The sequence below is a fragment of the Grus americana genome, chromosome 4, assembly GCF_028858705.1.
Source record: "Grus americana isolate bGruAme1 chromosome 4, bGruAme1.mat, whole genome shotgun sequence".
Lineage (NCBI taxonomy): Eukaryota > Metazoa > Chordata > Aves > Gruiformes > Gruidae > Grus > Grus americana.
The window spans coordinates 33,330,194-33,354,012 of NC_072855.1; the positions used below are offsets into that span (position 1 = coordinate 33,330,194).

Consider the following 23,819-nt stretch of genomic DNA (forward strand, 5'->3'; position numbering starts at 1 on the left):
ATGGGAGAGTTTCATCTCTAAGAAAAAAAGTGGCTGGACCTCTTTGTGTTTTTAATTGAGTTGAAGGGATAAAATACCAGCATAGCTCTGTGATCTTAAGTTCACTTGAATATAACTTTTTTTCTGGGAAGGAGACAGTTCTTTCAGAACACTTTAAAATCCACTTGCTGGACGTAACCAGGATATTGTTATTTTTGAGCTGTATTTAGTAGAGTGTGTTGGCATACACCTAGTGCCCTCGTTTGAGAATGTTACTCAGAATATTCCATCCATGGCAGTGAATTTACTTCCGAGGTAATCAGAGACTCCCACAGCAAAGACAGTTGAAGATAGCTGTTGTGAAAGTTTTAAATGAAGTAGATGTGATAGTTATTTGCATTACATAAAGATGAATACTGCCACTTCTTGTTTTTACAGTGGAAGGTAGGGAAAAGCTTCTTTTGCTAATGTTTCAGTAGAATTATATAACATGATGAGGAAACAGCTTACTGAATTGGACTCTGAAGAAACCCAGATGGCCTCTAATCTTGTCAGGATGAACTCATTATGCTTAGTGGCATAGGTCAGGATAGTGCCAGTTGAAATGTTGGGTCTTGCACATCTACAAAGCTGGATAGTTTATCTGTAACTGAATAAAGTTCTTACAAGACATAACTGTTTTCTAAAATAAGCTAAACTAGTAACTATGCATTTGTTTTGAATGGTTGTCAAATTTACCTTGAGGTGGCAGGAGAGTTTCCCTGCAAACTTTTCACAGGATGCTTGTGCTTCTACATGAAAACAAAGAAACTGTGGAAGGGCATTGTGTTCTTATTTTCTAAGTAAATCTGACAGTTCACCTGGGTGAAAGTTGCACAGAAGATGTGGTTCTACAGTTGATATGTCTGTGTTTCGCTCCTCCTAATGACATGGCTTTTATTTGCCTTCCTTGAGCCTACACATAGTTCTTACGTAGTTGTAAGGTTAGCCAGATCAGGGAGCTTATCCATTTGAGAACTCATCCATTTGTTGTGGCGTTTTCTTGTTTGTTCGTTTTTAAATTTTGGTTTTGTTTGTTGGCTTGCGAATTTATAGATGGTACCCTCTTGATTACATGCCCTAGTGAACACCTCTGTTGGAGCAAAGAAGGGAGCATGAATGAATGTGCACAGACTGTAGGGCACAGATCTGCCTGTTCCCAAAGCAGCAGGTGCTTAATTATACCTGTGTTACGATTCTGAGATGCAGAAGTCAAATTACTCCTAACCGTGTTAGTGTGACTTAGGTTGGCACACTGATGAGTGGAAATGTGGATATGGTATAATGAGTGTACCTGATAGATCCCATTTCCTTAATGGTATAGTAATAGGCTGTGTTTGCATAAAAATACTACTTTATGCAAGTGCACCTACTGAGGGAGCTGTGCTGTATGATTTTGATTGAATACTATACCTAAGCAAGATAAGTGTTCTAGTGCAGCTTTTAAACTTAGTTCAGGATTTTTTTTTTCTGGAACTGATTATAAAAACCATCAACTTCTTGGGTACTTCTTAATCCTGAGTTTTAGGTGATTTCCTCACCTGTACTGTGTGAAATCTTAGTGTGAAAATTAGTAGTAGATAGGTTGCTGTAAAACGTTTAGAAATAAATTGTCCTTTTAATTTTTTTTTTTTTTTTTTTTTTTAGTTAAAGGTAAAGCTAGGATCATGTCCTAACATAGCAGTTAAAACTTGCTGGAAAAATTAATTCTCTGCAAGACTGTTTTTCTTCTACATCTGTAACAGAACTTCATAGCTGTTATAAAGAAAAAGTGTATCTTTGTACAGTGGAACTGTGCCAGCAGCACTTAGGCTACACAGTTTTTATTGCAGCCTGCAAGTATATGCAGTTCTGTATTCATCACCTTTTTGAACAGGCATCTAATTTTACTGCTATAAAGGAATACATTGTTAGTGATATTTCAACTTTAACAACTTTTTTATTACTAATATCAAAACAAGAAGTGAAAGTGAAAGCTTTTAACAAATAGATTGCTTTATACTGCACAGAATGATACTATTAGCAGCAAAGCTCTAGGAAACCCAAATTACTGTGGTTTTGCTAGAAACTATAATGTAAGTGGCATGGCATTCACTGCTTAAAAAACTTAACCTATAGTAAATAAAGTGAAAATCCTTTTATTGATATGTATTGTATCAAGTATCCTGTTCAGTGCTGTGTTGTCAGTGTCTTAGTATTGAAATAAATGTGGAAGCTTAACATACTAGATCTCCAAAGCCACTTACTGTATCGAATAGACATCACCCTGGACCTGAATGTGCGGGCTTGATGAATCCCAAAGCAGTCTTTCCAAGTACCGTATAGTGTGTTTTAAAGTGAGGAATATTGAGAGCCGTGAAAAAATTTGTTTACTTTCTAAGAGTAGGGATTAAAAAAAAAGTTAAAAAAAACCTAACAGCTACTTTGTGTTTAATTTTTAATGCCAGTGTCTGTGGAGTTCTCACTGTTACATTTTCAGTAACAAAGTTTAGTAACCAGTGGGTTTTGTTTCCTTAAACAGCCTTATGTTTGCATTTTATGATGAATATGTAGTTGTCAAATTATGAATCTTTAAAATATTCTGCATAAACTGATTTTAATACAGCACATTTCTTTCAACTGTTTATTTTAGATTCTTTTTATTGATTGCTTGTCATGGCAACAGGAGGTGGTCCCTTTGAAGAAGGCATGAATGATCAGGACTTGCCTAGCTGGAGCAATGAGACCCTTGATGACAGGTTGAACAACACGGTATAATTAATTTTATCTTTCAGTTGCCATTTTATGCTGTATATTAAAATTAGCAGGTAGATTCTGTTAGTCACAGGTAACAATGCAAAACCCTAAGCTTTGTCAGTACAGTTTTACAGGTAAGTATCTGCAAAACCAATAAAAATAATTGAGGTAGATGTAAGCAGGCAATGAGTGTAATTCAGAGGTTGTGAAGTCTGTAGATGTATTTCTGGGAAATGATTTGGATAAATGAAGTAGCTGGACACCAAAGCATTGTAGGTGTCATGAAAGTGAAAACTAGTTTTAAAAGTTCTAAACTGCTGAAGAGTCTTCAGCAAAGAAGAAATACAGTTGTAGCTTCGCTTGAAATTAATTTAATGCGTTCTAGGATTACATGGGTTTAAAATTTCCTGACAAACTTTTTAATTTATGCAGTGGAGAAAATGATATTTTGTAATGTGACATTTGCTTTAGAAAGCTTAGTACATATTTTGATATCACTTTTTAGTTTTACTTCTAAAATGGAAGTAAACTCTTTTTCACTAAATTAAAACATTGACTTTGTATCGATGTGGATTACAAATATGACTTTTTTCCTTCCTTCTTCTTCCCCTTAAGGACTGGGGAAGTCAACAGAAGAAAGCAAACAGATCTTCAGAAAAAAACAAGAAAAAGCTTGGTGGGGAAGCTGAAACGAGGCTTACTAATGATATATCTCCAGAATCCTCACCTGGAATGGGACGACGGAAGACCAGAACTCCTCATAGTTTTCCTCATGCTCGATACATGACCCAAATGTCTGTTCCAGAACAGGCTGAGCTGGAAAGACTTAAGCAAAGAATAAACTTCAGTGATCTGGATCAGGTTTGTGTGGACGATAACTCCTACTATAAATGTGACTGCAAAATTGATTCAGCTATCTCTTAATAATTTGACAGATGAATAAGCTTTGATAAGCAATTAAGATTAAAAAAAGTTTATAGGCACCATGGGAGCCAAATCAAAATTCTGGTTTTGAACTTGAGAAAATTGTGGAAAGTTCAGGACCATGGCTGTCCTGTGCTTGAGAGTACACTAGCTGTCTTCACTTTCTTCATCTCAATTGTTAACAAATTCTGGTGTCCTCAAATCAGTATTTCTTACTCATCATACTTGTCTGCCACTGAAAATATTTTACCTCATTTTGAAAGTCTGTTCTTGAAGTGCCACTTTGTGATTCTGAACGTTTTTATCCCTGTGGATTAAGCAGAAGAGTAGCATTAAAAACCGCTCCTCAGTAGAATGTAGAGAAATGTATGGCACGAATTCTTGATCCATAACTGCTTCTTTGGGGATATGGCACATTCATCCTTTACTTGTCCAAAACAACAAAAAATGAGGGATTAATTCTTTGGTAACAGGCCATAAATTTGTGCTAACAGTTTCAGAATAGAGGCTTGTTAATCTTTGCCAAAGTTTGTTGTTAACTTGTTTGGGTTGTGAAGATTCTTTCAAATGTGATTCATTGCTTTGACTTAAAATATAAAGATTGGCCATAACTTCCTCCCCAAATGTACAAGTTGCTATTTAGAAGGTTCTAAAGAACAGGTGAAGTATGAGTTATCATTCTGCAAGTGATTATGTTGTTTTATTATTATTAGAGCTCAAATTACCTGGAGAAGTAGGATGCCTTTCACTGTAGTGAAGTTGGAGACCACAGCAAGGATGAGGACCTAAGCTCTCAGGAATTGCAGAACCCTTTTGTTTCTCAACTGTTCTGGGAGGGTGGGCTTGCTTTCTGAAAACTATACAGCAAAAATCACTGGTACTGTCTTTAGCTAGTTTTTGGCTAGTCAGCAACTAATAAGTTCACTTTAAAATCAATCTAATAATATTGCAGCACTGGTAATCCAAGCAGTGAAACTGATCAGTGGTGAGAATATATTTGAGGGGAAAAAAAATAAAGCAATTGTTCTCTTTTTTTTTTGTTTTGTTTATAGAGAAGCATTGGAAGTGATTCTCAAGGCAGGGCAACAGCTGCTAACAACAAACGTCAACTTAATGAAAACAAAAAACGTTTCAACTTCCTGTCACTGCAGATAAATACTAACAAAAGCAAAGATCCCGCCTCAGGTTCCCAAAAAAAGGAAAGTGGGGTATCAGTGCAATGTAAAGAGTTGTTTGGAGCTGCTCTAAGCAAGGATTTCTTGCAAAATTGTCAAGTCTCTGCTCAAGAAGATGGAAGGGGAGAACCAGCTATGGATAGTAGCCAGGTATTTACATAGCCTATAAAGTCTACAGAATATTGACTCTTAAAAATGTTTTAATTACCTTATTACTTTTCAGTGCATCTTTCTAAATTTCCAAAAAGTATAACTGTTAAATCTTTATTGGAAATACTTATCTTCACACTGCTCCAAAAGGCAACTTGAGGAAAATATGGAAACAAACTTTATCATATATTGTTCTTTAGAAATCTGCTTACTGGTAACAGAAGCAGTATTAATTTTCATTTCAGAGGTCGGTTCTCTTTTTTACAGTTCAAGAAAATACTTAGTTTAGTATTTTCATGTGTTAATGAGCTCAATTCTATTTTAGCCTGTGTCAATAAGAAGTCCTGTGCTTCAGCCTTGCAGCTTCATTGCATGCATAGATCTATCCTTATAAAGGTTGTTGACTTTTAACCACTTGCAGAAGTGTTCTTAGACTTGAAAATACTAGTATGTCACCCCTTTAATTACTACTTTGCTGTTGCTGTCATCATGTCTTGTGCATTAAATATGTTAAAGCCGTAGCTGAATGCATTCAGTAATTTCAGTGTCTTTACAGATTGTGAGCAGACTAGTTCAAATTCGCGACTATATTGCTAAGGCCAGCTCCATGCGGGATGATCTTGTAGAGAAAAATGAAAGATCGGCCAATGTTGAGCGTTTATCACACCTTATAGATCACCTTAAAGAGCAGGAGAAATCCTATCTGAAATTTTTGCAAAAGATGCTTGTAAGTTTGAGAACATAATATATTTGTTTCTGCACTGTAAGCTTTTTTAGGAGTTGACCATTAATGTTTTGATGGTGCTACTGGGGGTGTTGGTTTTGATATGTAGTACCTTCCATAATTCATTTTTACTGCCCCCTTTATATAGCTTTTGATTTATGCCAATGAAATGTTTCAGGCTAGAGAAAATGAGGAGGATGATGTTCGGACTATAGATTCAGCTGTGGGATCTGGTTCTGTAGGTGAGAGCACATCGCTAAACGTTGATGTGCAGTCTGAGGCTTCAGATACCACGGTAAGCTGCCTTTTAGTAATTAAGGTGCTAGAAATGAAGACTTTGTTTTGGTTTTGTCCTGATTGTTGTGATAGTGTCATAATCTGCAGTTCAATTAAAAAATAGTAAATCCCCAAACACAGTTCAGAGAGTGTTCATGCATGTGTGGATTTTTTATCTCATTTCCTGTTATATGGGGAAAAAAAATTAATGATTCTGTCACAACAATATATCTTGATTTTTTTTTTTTTAATCTTTTAATCTTTTTTCAAAATAGGATGAAAGGTTAAATATTTACTTTGGCAGAGCATGCACTGGATTGATGTGGGAAGGAATAGTTTTCTGTACAATTTTTCATCTATAAGTTTGTTTCTGTTAGTGGGGAATACTTGCTGGCGTTGGGTGAGCAGAGGGTTAGAAATGAATCAGCAGTGGGCCATTACCCAAACACCTTTCTAGTGATATGATAGAAGTATTGACCTAACACAGAAGTTTCTCTTCTTTTTTGGAGAGATGAGCACCTTTTAGAAAACTTGTTCTGAATTTAGTTCTGAGATACACAGACAGTCTTCCTTTCTATTTATAAAAGCTTTTTTATTAACATGGAAAACAATTCTTGTAGTAGATACAAAAGCATTTTAATAACAATTTATGTTTTACATCTTCCAGTACTACTGAGGAAGAGTACTAGAGAGCTGGTACTCCTTTAGCCAGTTAGTACTCTGAATGTCCTATGGAAGAGAAGAACTAACGTGCTTGGAAGTAAAACAGCAGTTAAAACATTAAGTTTTTGTAACTACTTTTAGTTTTGTGAGAACTTCTATCTCTGTGAAGACATAAAATTGTAGATGTGGAAGATGTACTTTTAACTTTTAAAAGTATAATTGAAAAATGCAGAAAAAGACCAGTACAGTTTTTAAAAAGTATGCGTGTAAACTTGCATTTTTCTTCATCTTTGCAAAATGGGTTTTAGTTTTATGTTTGGCTCTTCATTTTGCATCTAATTTCTGTTTACATGCAGAATGAATACTTTAAGTCTTATAAGGTTGATTGCTATGTTGACCCTTACTGTTATTCTAAGAATGACTAAAAATGTCTTTGCTTTAGTAGATTTTATTTGAAATTTTCATTATTTGACAAGATACAAGCGGGTAGGTTTGTAACTTGCATGTTAAGTTGGAGCACATGTTCAAAATCTAACATACTAAACTATTTAATAAAGGAGGTATCTTTTAGTTTGAGCATTCGGCCCCGCATTGAAGACAAACTAGGGAATTCAGCTTCACAAGAACAGGTTACAGACATTGATGTTACAGCAAGCCCTAAAGGGAAAAGTGACAGAGCTGCTCTGAATGACAGGGAAATCTGGCCTTGTAGGATTAATAGCCAAGAACATGGATTGCCTTCAAAGGTACACTTCAAAATATTATTTTAGCCTCAAATAGGGTTTATACATGCTGATCTCTTTTTCTTTTTTTTTTTTCTCCTGTTAACTGCTTCAAATGTATTTGTTACTTACAGTGAATGTTCCCATTTGGCTTGCTTATCTGTATCCAGCTGTCTCTTCATTGAATTAATCTTCTTTGCCTAGAGGTTTTTTCTTTAAATAGAGATGCTTGACAACTTTGTCTTCTGAAGTGTCAACATTGATAGAGAAAGTACTACATGTAACTGTACAGGAAGTGTTCTGATTTTATGTTGATGATCCTTCTGGTTTTGCTGTTCTCTTTCTAGGAAAACATACTGTAAATGTGACTTTCAGATACTTGTCATATTTACACTAATAGTCAGCCAATGCAAATTTAAGCTAATACCATATAGAGAAAATAAATTAGAGAATAGAAGCCTTAACTTGTTCCATAAATGTTTTTTGTATAGTTGTTCGTATAAATATTTGGTTGGAAGAGGGAAGACTAAGGGGCTTGAACTCTAAAATTTCTTTTGTTACCTGTTACCAGCTTTTCTATAGGTTTGTCTCTTACTGATTAAAAAAAAATAAAAATCTTAAGTTAGATTTTTAATTTTTTTTTTTACATAAAATAAAAGGCTTAAATGTTTTTGATGCTTATTAGTCTAAATGTAGAACTAAACTTAAAAAATTTGTTATGTGATTTTAATGAACTCAAGCAAATCTGGTACTTCAAAGCTTGGATTATTTAATAGGTGTGTGAGACTGAGACGCGTCCTCTTTTTCCCTTTCTTCCCCTAGTTCCTTCCTGCATTGATTTCATTGTGTTCTCTAGTTTGCCTCTAGCCTGCTTTTTATATAAAAGATGAAATTTTAACAGGGATGATCAGTGCCAGCTGAAGTGCATATTTTAGTGATACTTCTTTGAGAAGTTTAGAATTCTGGATGTGTTCTCCTTTCTCTGCTGGAAAGTTGAGCATTCCATGGTACCCAGAACTAGTTAATAAGATGCCTGCTTCTATTCTGACATTTGGTGCAGAACTTTTGGACTGAGAATTTTGTACTTCAGAAGCTCAGTACTGTGTGGAGAGAAGATGATGCTTTTAAGTTAGTAATGTTCTTTTTAAGTACTTATCAACTCCTAACAAAAAGGAGGCAAACTTTCCCATGGTTTCATCTGCATAGTGCAATAATCTAGCTTCAAACAGGATCAGGCTCTTAACTGTGGATGTCTCATTAAAATTACTTAATTTGCTGACAGTCCTTGAATAAAAATTTTGAGGCAAATCTCCAGTTTTATTTAGGAAAATAATTTAGTTCTAATATGTTTTAACTGCCCAATATATTTTCATTCCTTCAGATCTATTTCCATGTGTTTGAAAGTATGGTATAGAGGGGGTTCTGCTCATGTTTTTGTTTTGAAATTAGTTTACCTAAATCCGGTGTATTCTAGTAGCTATGACATAAATATAGCATACAAAACTAAACACATTATAGTTTAGAGAAGAATAACTGCCCAAAACGTTCTGCTGAAAACTTAGAGATTTTAGGTCAGTAAATCAATCTAGGTCTTGTATTATATGTAGCTCCACGATACTATGCCTTATCTTGCATAGCTTTACCAGTTTTATAGCTTAATGCCCTCTTTTGTGATTCAAAAGACAGAGGGATGCTTGGGCTAGTCTTTCAGACATGTTAGGGTGGCTGACTGGATTTCTAAAGAAAACTTAACCCCCAGGAGTGGTAAGCATGTCTCGGTGGTACAGGCTTCTCCCTATTGGATGTCTAAAATTTTTAGACTGGAAAGGTGAAGCCGTTTCCTTTTTACACGAACAAGTCCTGCTTGTTTTGACGCTTCTGTCACTAGTAGTCAACAAATCAATTGTCATGATTATGGTAATGTTCTTCGATATCTTGCAGGCCAGAGATCCTCAACAGGAAGCTAAAGAGGAGTTGGAGAACTTGAAGAAGCAGCATGATTTATTGAAAAGGATGCTACAACAGCAGGAGCAATTGAAGGCTCTTCAAGGTAGACAGGCAGCTCTTCTCGCTTTGCAGCATAAAGCAGAGCAAGCAATTGCTGTCATGGATGATTCTGGTACGTGGAATGATGGTGTCTTTGATAGCATGTTAGCATGCTGATTGAATGATTAAAGCTGGAATTGTGGAATACATGTTAAAATTTTTTTTTTATAATGCACTTTTTAAAAATATTACTGCAAGGCTTCTATTTCTGAAAAGAGTTGACAGTGTAACATTGTGAAATGTGTCAGTTAAAAACCACACAGCTGATTTCTGTGGTTTACTTGTAAAATCCTAAAAGTGTGGGTTTTCTCCTAAGAGTGGTCTACTACATCAGATTAGGAGTCTGCCTCTCATCTCCATCATTGTACCAGGCCTTTGAAGGAAAGAATCAGAGTGGGGGATAGAGAGTGTTCTCTTCCCTTCTGTATCCTTCTGGCTATAGGCAGTTGGTAGTGTGAATTTTTGTTTGCTCTGTTTTTTTGTGTGTGTGGCTGGTTGCTTGACAGTCTAGTAGGCGTTGGTAGACTAATGTTTTATTCAATAAAAGAAAGGAGGAAGTTGCTAAAGCAGTTACATAAGTACTAGATGATCTTTAAGGTCCCTTCCAGCCCAAACTATCCTATGATTCTATATTGTCAACTTTTTGCAAAAATTATCTTTGGGACAGAGACTTCTTTGATACCTGCTTAAAGGTTGTAAGCAGAGTTGTTTTCTCAAGAGTTCAGTCTTAAGGGAGACAGTTGTCCTTGATTTGTGCACTGTTGACATATGAATTATCTTTTGTTTGTTGGAAACTTCTACTACCCCCTGGCCCTCCCTAAATTCTGTTGAGGTTTTTTTTTTAAATGGGGTGCAGTTACATGTGCAATTGTAGGGAATCACATTTTTGCACTAAGGAAGTTTAAATTCAGTCAGTGTTACTGTTCCATGACTCTTCCCCATAAGAGTTGCCATTAGGCTTGATTAGAGGGTATATGGGATAGCAGTTCTTATTACAGTTAGTTTTTATATTTAAGATAGCTCAATGTGTAGAAAGGTAAGCATTGGTTTCTACACTTTACAATAAGTCTCTCTTTAAGGTTCCTTGCTCTGATAAGCTGCTCCTCCTGCTTTTTCTCCTGTCCTTGATTTGATAGACTATAGGAAAAAAGGTGGAACTAGTTAAGAAAACTAGATTTTAGTGTAGGAAAAGGAGAGAAGTTGGTAGGTAGAGAGCTTTTAGAAAGCTACCACAGGAGCAGAAGCAAGTGCCTTTGAAAGGTGTTTCCTTGTTTCTTAAATGGTTTTCAGTAATTGCTTTTCTCCTGTCTGCTCTGCAGTAGTAGACCTGTGATGAAGTCTCCTTCCTCTTCTCTCCTCAAACATACAGAACTCCATGCTGATGGGAAGTGTGTAGATGAAGTGGGTAGAAAATAGGATTATGAAAAATTAGAACTACTTTTTTTTTAATTCTTTGGTGTTGTTTTTATTTGTTTCACACTTCCACTTATGTCACTCTTAACAGTTTCTTACTGCTGTTTGTGTTGACTTACTTAAAGATGTGGTATGTGCCAGAACTGTAGGGTAGGAAATGTAAAGCTTCAAATTCAACATAGGGCAAAATAAGTGTTTTTAAATTTGAAAATAGTAACGCTTTATTGTGACTAAAGCAGGTGACAAAGTCATGATCTCAGGTGAAAATAAATAATATTTGAGCTTGATTTCTCTTATGAAATGTTGGTTCATGTTTGGAGAAAAAGAAAAGAGTTGTTTAGATCTTTCAACTGCCGGTTCCATATCTTAGTACTGTTTGAATTTGAACTTTCAGGGAGAGGGGAAAAAACTTTCTTTTTAATGTATTCCTCTCAAAGCTTTTTGAAGGACAAACCCCTAAGACTCTGCAGCTGTAAAGATTACAACTTACATCAAGATGAAAGCTTGGTGTCCTGTTAATTTATTATATTAAGGCTGTATAAATACATGCACTGTTCTTAGTTTGGCTATACTAAGTAATAACAATTTTGTTTCTAACAAGCAAGATGTTTCCATCAACCCTAGACAACTTGGTTGTTTTTATCTTGCTCTGACCTTTTTAGCAAAATACAGGACAGACTTAAAAAGTCCTTTTGTATCGTCCTTCACAAAGGAACTGTGAGTTGGCTTGTTAGTATTTCTGTAATGGAAGTTATCTTTCAAGAGTAAAGCTGGTGGGAAGGACACAACATTAAAAATAATTGCTATTTTTTAAGAGATGCAGTATATTGATGTTCTTGTTAAACCAAACATTTTCATCAAATAGCCTTCATTTCATCACTGGAAAAATATTTACATTTTTTCCTCCTTTTTCTACATGTCCAGTTGTAACAGAGACTACAGGTAGTGTTTCAGGAGTAAGCCTTACATCAGAATTGAATGAAGAATTGAATGACTTAATTCAGCGTTTTCACAACCAACTTCATGATTCTCAGGTCAGTCCTTGGATTGCACTGTATAAGTTTTGCCATTGTCTGTTTTTCTTATTCTTTTGAACAGTGCAGTTAAGTGTTTGGTTTGCTTATTTGTGTTCATTTGCTAGTGCAGTAATTAGGGTTCTCTTAAACTTGAAAGCTCAGCATCTTTGTGTTATTAAGAGTTGCTAGCTGACTGATCTATTACTTTGTCTCATAGTTTTCCATAAAAGTCCAGAGAAGTAGTTTCTATATTGCAATATAATTATATATTGACTCAATGTATAATTGGGATATCATGAGAGTGTTTTCAGTGTCAGTTTCCCGTTACAATGTTCTTGGCTCTAGTTTTGAGCCTAGCAAGCCCATAAAGAGGGCTTTGTTTCTTACAGTTTATTTGGCTTTTTTCATACTACTCTAAATAAAATTAAATTACTCTTTCTACACACAGTCTGTGCCAGACAATAGAAGGCAAGCAGAAAGCCTTTCACTTACCAGAGAGATTTCACAAAGCAGAAACTCTTCAATGTCCGAACACCTGTCAGATGAGAAGGCACAGCTTTTTAACAAGATGCGAATGTTGCAGGGTAAAAAGCAAAAAATGGACAAACTGTTAGGAGAACTTCATACACTTCGTGACCAACATCTAAATAACTCCTCCTGTAAGTATATATAGGCAGAATTGTATCTTTAAAAAAGGTGTATTCTTGAAATGTGCCTGTTTGTAACATGTTCTTTTAACTTGCAAGTGGTTAGTGAAATGCAGGTGATAAAGCTCTGCTGGGGCAATATTATGTAAATAGTTTCTAATGCTGTCTAAGTTTCTGGTTTAATGGAGAGCTCTACAAGTAATGATGATGAGTGTTTTTGCTAATAGCACTTTTGTTTATAAGATTATCAAAGTTGACTAATGTGAGGATGTGATGACGGGTTTTTTTTTTCTTTAAGGCTTGTCTGTGACACATCTGACTTGTGGCGTGTACCATATGAACTTGAACTTCCTGTATTTTTATCACATCTGTATTTATGTACTCAGCACTTCAGATGTTAGTAGCTCTATGGCATTAGAAAGTTTGCTTGTCCACTGTCAAAAGACTGTCTCATGCAATAGTTGCAGGGACTTCAATCATAGGCTGTAGCAGCGGAACTTAACTGTCTGAATGGACTAGAGTTTTGGTGTGTTCCTTAGATGGCTTTTTCTTCTCCTTAAAGTCTTGATGTGGGCCTACTTACTGATCTCGCTTTCGATTTCTGGAAATACATTTGTACTGCTGAAGTTTGTCCTATAGCTGGAAACTTCTGAGAGGTGATCACAGCGTAACGTGGTTAACATTAAGAAATGAGGCACTTGAAGCATGCTCCTGGAGAAGGGCAGACTGATTTAATAGTTACATTATTGTACCCCCATCTCTCTTCATGTACTTAATGCATAGAATATGAACATAATGGGATATGGTTTCATATAGCTGGAAAAAACAAACATGAAATCTCAAATCTACATTCTGTAGCATATGAACAAAAGAGCTTTTTTTATCATGTTGAAAGTTAAATTTCAAAAAAACACAATTCAGCTGTAAATAAACCCTTAAAAAACACTCTTTGGGCAGCATGAAAGTTTCCACTTCTGAAGTTTGATAATCATAGAATCGTTTAGGTTGGAAAAGACCTTTAAGGTCATGTACAACCGTTAACCTAACACTGCCAAGTCCACCACTAAACCATGTCCCTAAGTGCCATATTTGCGCCTTTTTTAAGTATCTCCAGGGATGGTGGCTCAGCCACTTCCCTGGGCAGCCTGTTCCAATGCTTGACAACCCTTTCAGTGAAGAATTTTCTCCTAACATTCAATAAAGCTAAAAGGAACTGACTGAAGTCTTGTTTACAAAAACTAATTACTTGTTGCCTATTGGCATTGCATGCCATGAAACTTGAGACAAAAGCTTTTGTTCTTCTAAGAAAAGAAGTTACTAACCGCTGTTTCGTATGTTGGTAATATTTTCTGTAGTTATGTTTTAATATAATGCAGTTAAGCAGGTGCCTTTTTTCAAGTTGTTCTTATGAGCTATATTTCTTTTCTCTAGTTTTTCCTGCTTCAGGTTCTCCTCAAAGGAGTATTGATCAAAGAAGTACAACTTCAGCTGCTTCTGGTCCCGTAGGCATAGTAACTGTTGTCAATGGTGAATCAAATAGCCTGGCATCTGCTCCCTATCCTCCTGATTCCCTGGCTTCGCAGAATGAGAGTGAAGAGGATGACAATCTAAATCCAACAGAAAAGCTTCAGTAAAAGCATTTTAATTTTTTTTTTCGTAATATGCTTTAGTGATTTTGAGTGTTACTTTTTTAATAAGTTCTGTGTTAAGAAACCAACTCATATTTTAATCTACTTAATTTAATATTATAGACCAATGATCCAAGACAGTTAAATGAGTTCAGAGCTTTAAGCAGAAGGTTCTTACAGCTAGGAAAATGGCAGTAAACTTTGAGAACTAAAAATGCTATATATACACTTCTAAACTCTACATAGATTTTATTAGTATGGCAAAACACATAGCATATTCTTTTTTTCTCATCAGGAAGCTAAATGAAGTTCGTAAAAGGCTGAATGAGTTACGTGAGTTAGTTCACTACTATGAGCAAACATCTGATATGATGACAGATGCTGTGAATGAAAACACTAAGGAAGAGGAAGAAACAGAAGAATCAGAAAGTGACTCTGAACATGAGGATCCACAGCCTGTTACAAATATTAGGTTGTCATATTTTTTGTCACCCTAAGTCTTTGTAGCTAAGTTGTTACAGGTTTCCTGAAGCAATACATTATTTCAGGTAACCAGAAGTAACTTAATTCTGTGATTACATTAACTTTCCAAAATTAATTTGACATAGCTTTCTTATACAGATGACTAATAATAATATTTATCCTTGGTAACTTATTTGTATAGCAAATGTAGATTAGATGGGACATTTAGAAAATCAATGTAAGAGACTTCAAAATCTGTAATTCCTTTGGGTCTAAGCACTGAATTGTGTATAGAATTCCACTAGAAGGTTAACAGGCCTAGACTAGAGAATTGGAATAAAAACAAACTTCAGTTTATAGAGGTATTTAGAGCTGTAGTCTAACAGGGTGACTGTGTGCATCAAAGATATTCACTGTGCAGAAATGAGTACTAATTTAGCTATGAATCATATAAAGCTTTTATACTATAGACATATACTTTGAAAGCAGATCTAGCAGGGTATAATTCATAGCTGCTTCTGATAGAGTTGTTGGGGGTTTTGTTTGGTTTGGTTTTTTTAAGCAAATGGTGAGATGGATATTGAGAAACTCCAAATGTCTGGACTGATTTTATATGGAGTTGATTTTTTTTCAAAAAGTTCAGAACACATTCCTATAAAACGCAGTTAATAAAATGGCTGAAGTAAAATTCCATTGATATCAGTTCTTAAAAAGTTAACGTGAGTAATGTATTTTACCCTAGAAACCCTCAAGGAATCAGTAGTTGGAGTGAAATAAACAGCAACTCAAATGTACAGTGTGGAACTAATAACAGAGATGGAAGACATCTTAATACAGACTGTGAAATAAATAATCGATCTGCTGCTAATATAAGGACTCTAAAAATGTCTTCTACTCTAGGTATGTTCTAAAATGTTCTAATAATTTTAAGTCTGAGGGCAAATAATTCTGATAGCTGCACAGAATTTGGGAGAACCTTGTTTGATGAGCAAAATGTTCAAGAGTCTAATCATTAAGCTGATATTTTTCTAATGTCCAGTACTTACAGTGAACTTCATTCAATAATGTGTCATTGGTACTGTTTTCTTTCCTCCTCTCCTCACCTCTAGATTGTCATAATAAGGAGGATGACAAAGATATCGACCTACCCCAAGGTGAAGATGATGAAGTGGAAGAAGATAGAGTTAGTGAAGATTCCATATCTAGTCACAGAAGCAGCCTGGGTGACGTTGCTGGAGACGCTGAGTTTGAGCAGAAGATCAATAGGCTTATAGCTGCAAAACAGAAACTTAGACAGTTACAAAACCTTGCTGCTATGGTGCAGGTATTTTATTAATATAAATCTGTGCACAAAAATGTAGCATTCATTATTTCATATAATGTATAAGTTTTCATAGGGAAAACCATTCTGCTTAGCGTAACATTTAAAATGCTCGTTTTTAGGCTGGGAAAAAGAGATACTGTTTAATTTTTCTGAAGTCGAGGGTGATACTCTGAAATTCAAACCTGGAATTTTCTTGGATGCTAACCTAATGGCCTTAATACTTAACCTTAGCACTGGATTACAAAATATGAACCAAGAAGCATAATATTTTTTTAAATTATATTGATCTACATTTTTAAGCTTATAATGAATATTCATCAGTTTTAGTTTTTGAATCCTAGGTTTTGCAACATTGTTCAATGAGAGGAAATAGAATTTGGTTTTGATTTAAAATCTTTGGGTGTTGCAACATGTTCGAGTTAGGGTATTTTGGTTTGGGGGGGGTGTTTGGGGGTTTTGGTGTGTTGTGGGTTTGGTTTTTTTTGTTTTAGAATCTTGAGGGCCAGCTATGAATTGATGGTGTTTTTAATTTACAATATCTCATGCTGATTTAGTGATGTTTATCAAAAACATCTGTTCATGAATCCAGTGTCCCTACAGAATGCTCACATTTGAGCACTACCTAATGTAATGTCTGCATACTGAATAAACATGTGAATCAGAAATGTAAAGACTTTATGTGAGAACTCTAAAATCAATCTCTATTAGAACATGTTTTACAACAGCAACAGTATAAACACTGTATCGTTATTTCAAGGTTATACTGCTATCAGAAATTTCTCAGCATCTGGATCAGACTTGTTTTTTATCATCACTATAGAGATGTTAACTGGACAGTGGTATAAATCAGAATGATACAGCAGCTTCCTTAATAAATAGTCTAATTAATGGCATGTCTTCAATCTTTCTTAAGTATTTACAAGACTTGTATCTGTATGTATGCAGTAATGGTACTGAAGGTCTGCATAGCTGTGTCGTATTTGGTCACTGATGATCTCTCCTGTTTAGTAGATTCTGTATTAAGAACAATCATGTTCGAAAACAATAAGCAGTGGCTACAGCTTTAATAGTTTCAATTTAAGTTGAGAACTGAAAATACAAAAGTCATGTAACCAAGAAAAGTGGAATAGAGAACAATGTAGAAGACTTTCTAAAATATTTTAGATTTAACTTTAAAGAATAGCTTTATTTTAAGCTGTTAATAGTAATATTTAACTTTGACTACTGTAATGAAGCAGTCTCTTTCTGTTCTTTTTGCTTTCCCCTTTGTTTCTTGACCTGTCTGTGTGTTTCTATTCAGTCAGTTGTAGGCATAAAATACAATTCAAGTGGCTTATGCCACTAGAATGAGACTGGTTATCTTGCGTTTATAGTGGAAGTTTCAACAGTGTGAGCTTTGTAACTTTAAATTCTCTCATTAACTTAATTTGTCTTAAAGTCATGATGCCATGAAGATGATAACTTCTCAGTTTATCATCTGAACTAAAGATAAAGCTATTCAGATGGTTTAGTTCTGAAAAATTAGTTTAACAGACTAAACTTGTTAAAATTTGTGTATCAACTTGAAAGTAGCCTAACTGCCTTTCTGTCATCCTTTCAGGATGATGATGCAGAACCTCAAGCAACAATTGCAAGTGCATCTAATATTGGTGACTTGTTTTTGGGTGAGATGGAAGAGACAAAGCAACAACCAAACAATGTCCGAGCTAGTACCAACAAGTTACAAAAAGATGTAGGACTGAATGAAAAAGCAAGGTATGCCTTTGTCAAAGGACAGTGGAATCATGCTTTATGCAACTTCTTGCCAAGTAATATGTGGATAACTTATTTACACAGAGAGAAGTTTTATGAAGCTAAACTTCAGCAGCAGCAACGGGAGCTTAAGCAGTTACAAGAAGAAAGAAGAAAACTGATTGAAATTCAAGAAAAAATTCAAGTGTTACAGAAAGCTTGTCCTGATCTTCAAGTAGGTAGAATGTATTTGCTTTCTTAAGCTTTTGTTGAGCAACAAAACATAAAATATCTCTCTCACCATTTTTTCACTATAAAAATTGGAAAAAACTTAAAATAGGTAATAGCTGTATACTGTAAGTAGCTGGGCATCTGAGCTTAGGGAAGAGCTCTGCTTACCTTGTTCCACTGTAGGTTCTTGCCCAGTCATTACTGTATCAAGCTCTAATTTCACTGTAGTTTGTCTTTAAAACTCTTGATTGAAGGTTTTCTAACAGAGAATTTTCTGTCTGTCTTTTAGCCTGAAATTTGTCTGCATACCTGCTAGTCACTGTGTCTTCACTCTTCTTAGTAATCATTTGCAGGGTCTGGTATTTTGAAACAATATTGTGTCTTGTAAGCATGATCAATGCTTTGTTGTATTCAAACTCAAATGCAAAGTGCTGTATTGTTTCTTGTACTCTTCCAAGATGAAATTTTTTCTCTGAAGTAAGCAGTAAATTATCACTACTGTGTATCTACAGCATTATATAATACTCTATTACATAAAAGTAAGTTTTATTGATTCCTGGCTAAGTTCTGAAATAAGTATTTAGCCTTGATTTGAAAATCCCTTTTCACTGAATACTAATTCTCCTATGTCATAAAGCCTGTACTGTGTTGGCTTTTAACAGCATGTAAGTTCTAGAAAGCTACGCTACTCTGTTTTGCCATTTTGCTTTCTCTTTCAGTTGTCAGCTGGCCTGGGTAACTGCCCAGCAAATAGGCAGACTTCACCAGCAACCTCGACTCCAGCCATGAATGAGTGTAACACAGCTGGCAAGCCTTCACTTGAATTTGATGAATCTGTACCAGTAGGCAATGAGGTATTTCATACTTGACATTCTGTGACTTAAAAAAGGTTTAAAAAGGAAAAAAAGTTCTAAGTAACTTTGATATGTTTTTAAGTGTGTCCAAGTTTAAGTGTGGGGAGTGGAGTAGTAGCCACTTTAACAAAGTGTGTATAGCTGCTTTGTTTCATTTCTGGAAAGTAGTAAATACTGACCTGAACTGGCAAGAGATCTTGCCCCAAATATAGCAGGTGTTGCCAAATATTAATGTGGAAATTGAATGAATTTTGAATTTACACTGTCAAATGTTCACATTATATACCACAGACAAGTCATCCATGAAGAAAATTATGACAGTATTTGAAAGATGGTTTATTTTCTATACATCTTCCTTCCCTTTTTCCCTCAAAAGTCATGTCTTAAATAATGATCTGGATATTACTTGGTCTTCATGAAAATTATGCTAGCATTTGTAGGAGTGGGAAGGATATGTGATGAAAAATGTTTGCTGGCTAGACTAGACATCTGAAACAAAGATCTAAAAAATACCTTTTTAAATAGACTTTCTCTGTGACTTTTATCAGCATTCTTGTAAATTTTCCTTTAACAGTTTAGGTGGGGCTGATGGGGCAACGCCTGTACTGTTGGCATTTAAACCCGTATTTTCCTTCTCCAAGAAGAATTTCAGAACTTTGGCATCTTTCAAATAAGCATTATAGGACAACTTGTCTCTTTTCACTAAATAAAATGTCTGAATTCTTCCATCTAAAAAGAAACTGTCTCTAAAATGAATGTGCTGATGTAATTGCTAACACCCTACAAGCAGATTGGGTTATTAATTATCAAAATATGTGTGGATTTTTGTTGGAAGACTTCCTAGCTCCAGCACTGCCAGCTAGTCCAGTAGCTTTCAGGCTCAAGTAGTCACTTGCCTGTTTCTCTTAAGTCTACATTTTCCAGTCTAGTTCACTTACACTATTGTTTTTGTATGTTATGCTATTGTGTTATGCTGTTTACGTGTTTCTTGCCATTTATGCTTTCACTGTATGTAATTTAAGGTAGATAAAGGCCTCTTTCTACTTGTACCTTTCCCTTTATGTGCTCTTCTTTGTAAATCATGGCTTCCTTAAGTCTTGTTCAAACATACACTGCAACTTGAAGTTTCTGCAGGTTGCATAAAATTTTTGTTGTATCTTCTACTTTGTCAAAGAAGTACTTGGCACAATTTTCAGATTTCTCCAGAGGATAGTATTCTGTCATGCTACTTAGAGCTAAGTAATAATGCATAAATTACATGAGAAAAGCAGTGTTGAGTAAAATGTGCGCTGTTTTTCGTAACAAAAAAAAAAAAAATCTGTCCTATAATGTTTAATTACCTTCTTAGATTTTGCAGTATTTGGGATAAATAGCAAACACTGAATGTATTTTGCGGTTTTCTGTGGTGTGGCTTCAGTTACAGTATAATGCCTGAACAGAAAGGTATCAGTGTAGTATCAAATACTGAAATTCTAATGTGCTTTAGTTTAGATTGTATTTATTTTGTTTTTATCTGAAAGTCTTCCATTTTACTGCCAACAGTTATGGTCTGAGATGAGAAGACATGAGATTTTAAGAGAAGAATTGCGACAGAGAAGAAAGCAACTTGAAGCTTTAATGGCTGAACATCAGAGGAGGAGAGAGCTCGCAGAAACAATATCTACTGTTGCTGCATCTGTTAAAAGTGAAGGATCTGAAGCTCAGCATACTCCACAGCAGAGTAGGACTGAAAAGTGAGAACATGAGTCAGTGTGTTAGTGGGCGCTTCTGTTGTTTAACAAGATGTCAGTCTTGGGGCAGTTTCCTGTTTTCATCTGAGCACTGAATGTGATGATATAACAGAGCAGTAAATTAATTTAGTGACTATCTAAAGTGACTGTTAGTTGGCAACTTCCAGTTTTATGGGTCTTCCCAGCATATTTAGCCTCTTCTGTTCCGTAATTGGTGAAAAATCATCCAAGGAGAGAATGTGTGGAAAATGCCAAATGCTCAGAGTAATTTTTCTCCACCTCTACACCATTTATAACAATAGTAAAGTAATAATTTTCCAAAACAGTAAATCATTTAACTGTTCCAGTATCAGAAGAATGCTAGTTTCATTTTGCATTGGTGAGATAATGTTTAAATTAATTTTGGTGCAGCTTGATTAACTGAAGATAGAGTTGTAATTGTCAACAGATTGTTTTAATAACTTGTCACAAACTAAAACTCCTCCCTTCCCCGCTATTTTTTTTTTTTTCCTCCAATGTTCACTAGGACAATGGCTACCTGGGGAGGTTCTACCCAGTGTGCACTAGATGAAGAGGATGGAGATGAAGACGGTTATCTCTCTGATGGAGTTGCTCAGGCAGAAGAAGAGGAAGAAGATGCATCAAGTTTGAATGACAGTTTCTCTATTTATCCCAATAACAACATACCAGAAAATGCATATTTTGTAAAAGAAAATAAGGATCGGTTAGTGGCATTACTTGTTGATCTGATGCAGCTGTGGTGTTTAATTGCTGGCTGGGGTTAAACCATGACATAGTGGAAGAAGCATTGCATTAACTATAAGGCATCCTTTTACAGCAAATGAAAATTTCTTTCTGCTTGCTAGGGAGCTGTGTGCAGTGGCGCTTTCTTGTCTGAGTCTCTGTGGCTGCAATATGTATAACTAATTTGATTTTCTTCTGTTTTCAGTCATAGTAAATGTCTGCCATTGAGCGCTCTCTTTGTGTTGCAGTAGCTCCTTATGTTCCCATATTGTTTTAATTGACTTAAAAGATAACCTGTATGAAATTTTTGCTGTGATATTGATCAGTCTCTTCAAAAACGTAATTCAGAGAATTGAAGTAACTGAAATTTTTGCTTTCAAATTGTTGGCTTTTGCAGCTTTGAAATTGATTTATTTTTTTTTTTATTTAACATGAACATTTTTACCTCGTTTACCTGATTGATTTCCTTAGTGAGCTTTGTGTGACTAAATGAAAATGCCATGTTAAAAATAATGTGTCTTTCTTCAATTGATTTCCTCTGTTTTTTGTGCCAAAATAATTTTAGCAGATAGTGGCCTTCTAGTCAGGAGCTGGGCCTCTTAATTCTTAGTGTATTATGTTGGTGACTTCTGTTTTCATCTGAGTACATACTATATATCAGTAACGGATGTTACCTAGAACAACATCCAGAAACATCCTTAGTAGTTTTTTCTTGACAGTGGTTGTCAGTTGAGTGGATGTTATTTTCTGGTTAGGATAACGTTGGATTGACAAAATTGCATAGGTAATTAGCTGGGACACTGAAATGGCCTGTTCCAAGTGAGTTGTTGATGTACAACTGAAATGTAATTTGAATAATAGAAGTATCATTAGAAGTTGTTTGAAATGTCAGCTTTTGTCCTCATTCTTCTTTTTTTTTTTTCCCCCCCCACCCAGGTGGAAAAATTGCTGTCCTCTTTCAGCAGATGGCAATTATCGTCCATTGTCTAAAGCCAGGCAACAGCAAAACATAAGTATGCGACGTCAAGAAAACCTTAGGTGGATGTCCGAACTTTCGTATGTGGAAGAAAAGGAACAATGGCAAGAGCAGATCAATCAGCTGAAGAAACAGCATGAATTTAGTGTCAGCATTTGTCAAACTTTGATGCAGGATCAGCAGGTAGATATGAAGAGCAGTTACTTTGCTGTTGCTACTTTGTCTTTTTTTTTCTTTTTTTTTTTCCTTTTTTCTCTCCTTTCTTCTCTCCTCTCTCTAGATCTTTCCAGCAATAACTTCTGATTTTGGTAATTTGGTCACTGTCACGTATTTTCTTTCCACAGACCCTCTCTTGTCTTCTGCAGACTTTGCTGACAGGCCCTTACAGTTTGATGCCCAATAATGTTGCGTCTTCACAAGTACATCTTATTATGCATCAATTAAACCAGTGTTACACTCAACTGACTTGGCAGCAGAATAATGTCCAGAGGTTTGTTGGCTATATTAGTGTTTGTGGAATTTGAAATGTTTCAGTAACGGAGAACATGGTTATGTGAATAAAAGATTACAGATAATGGTTAAATACGGGACTGTTGACCTTCTGAGTTGTTTATAAGCTTTTGAAATTGTATACAGCATTTTTGGTTGGGTTTTTTTACCACTACTTTAACACCTTTGAGGTGGTTCTTTTTGAGTAATCTTTAGACTTGCTTTTCTTGAATGTGCTTTTATGTCTGTAGTCTTTTGTTAAACCACCTGGCAAGATTCTGGATTCTCATGGTTATGGAAAGGTGGTGGAAAAGCTTTTTGTCCTTTCTTAGTGTTGTCAGAATTTGTTTCCTTATGCTCCATTGGATGTACTACTTTTACCTTCTGAACGATGATCTGTTAAAAAAAAAAAGTAATAGTCATTTTAATTCATTGCATGAAAGTTCAAGCTCTTCATTTCTGTTTTGATTTTGGTATATAGTTAGTGGTCTCTTGTCTAATATTTTACAGTAGTTTTAATGCCACTTCTGCAAATATTTTATATCTTTGGATGTTTCTATTTAAGTTTCCTTTTCAGTCTGTCTACTTTTGTAGTATCCAGTCAATTTTTTGTTGTTCTTGCAAGGATGTTTAACTTCTGTAAACATGACCACTAGTGCAGAGCAGTTGATTTCAAAACTATTCCTGTCTTCACTCCGGATTAAATACAAGTTGGGTTTTTTGATTTTTATTTTTTTTTTACTGGCTAAATGGAGCGGTTCTGTACGTACATTACATGAGGCAGGTGAAATAATATTAATCTCCAATTACTTGCTTTCTCTTACCATTCTTTTTTCCCCAAGTGCTTATTTTTGTTTGTTTTCAAGGTTAAAACAAATGTTAAATGATCTTATGCGTCAGCAAGAACAACAAGAGTGTCAAGAGAAGCCATCAAGAAAGGAAAGAGGCAATAGTGCACCGCCACCTCCATCTCCTGTTTTCTGTCCATTCAGCTTTCCTCCGCAACCTGTGAACCTGTTTAATGTACCAGGATTTACTAATTTTTCTTCCTTTGCCCCAGGCGAGTATTACTACAGGTGTAAAAAGTAATAGTTTCAAAAGTTTGAAATCTTAATGTGAACTTGCTGAAACTCTGTGACT

General features: G+C 35.3%; 1 protein-coding gene across 1 annotated transcript in view; it reads left to right on the plus strand.

Annotated features, from left to right (window-relative positions):
- The window catches only part of PCM1 (pericentriolar material 1), a 43,732-nt gene that overhangs the window by 1,669 nt on the left and 18,244 nt on the right, over positions 1-23,819 (plus strand). The window contains exons 3-23 of the mRNA XM_054824229.1: positions 2,651-2,769; positions 3,370-3,615; positions 4,731-5,003; positions 5,560-5,730; positions 5,906-6,022; positions 7,224-7,412; positions 9,330-9,507; positions 11,772-11,881; positions 12,312-12,522; positions 13,942-14,140; positions 14,434-14,610; positions 15,343-15,500; positions 15,710-15,924; positions 17,525-17,679; positions 17,761-17,890; positions 18,606-18,740; positions 20,283-20,473; positions 20,997-21,194; positions 22,151-22,373; positions 22,535-22,680; positions 23,546-23,739. Coding sequence (XP_054680204.1) covers positions 2,674-2,769; positions 3,370-3,615; positions 4,731-5,003; positions 5,560-5,730; positions 5,906-6,022; positions 7,224-7,412; positions 9,330-9,507; positions 11,772-11,881; positions 12,312-12,522; positions 13,942-14,140; positions 14,434-14,610; positions 15,343-15,500; positions 15,710-15,924; positions 17,525-17,679; positions 17,761-17,890; positions 18,606-18,740; positions 20,283-20,473; positions 20,997-21,194; positions 22,151-22,373; positions 22,535-22,680; positions 23,546-23,739 — 3,712 coding nt within the window. The 5' untranslated portion in view covers positions 2,651-2,673. The remainder of the gene's footprint in view (positions 1-2,650; positions 2,770-3,369; positions 3,616-4,730; positions 5,004-5,559; positions 5,731-5,905; positions 6,023-7,223; positions 7,413-9,329; positions 9,508-11,771; positions 11,882-12,311; positions 12,523-13,941; positions 14,141-14,433; positions 14,611-15,342; positions 15,501-15,709; positions 15,925-17,524; positions 17,680-17,760; positions 17,891-18,605; positions 18,741-20,282; positions 20,474-20,996; positions 21,195-22,150; positions 22,374-22,534; positions 22,681-23,545; positions 23,740-23,819) is intronic.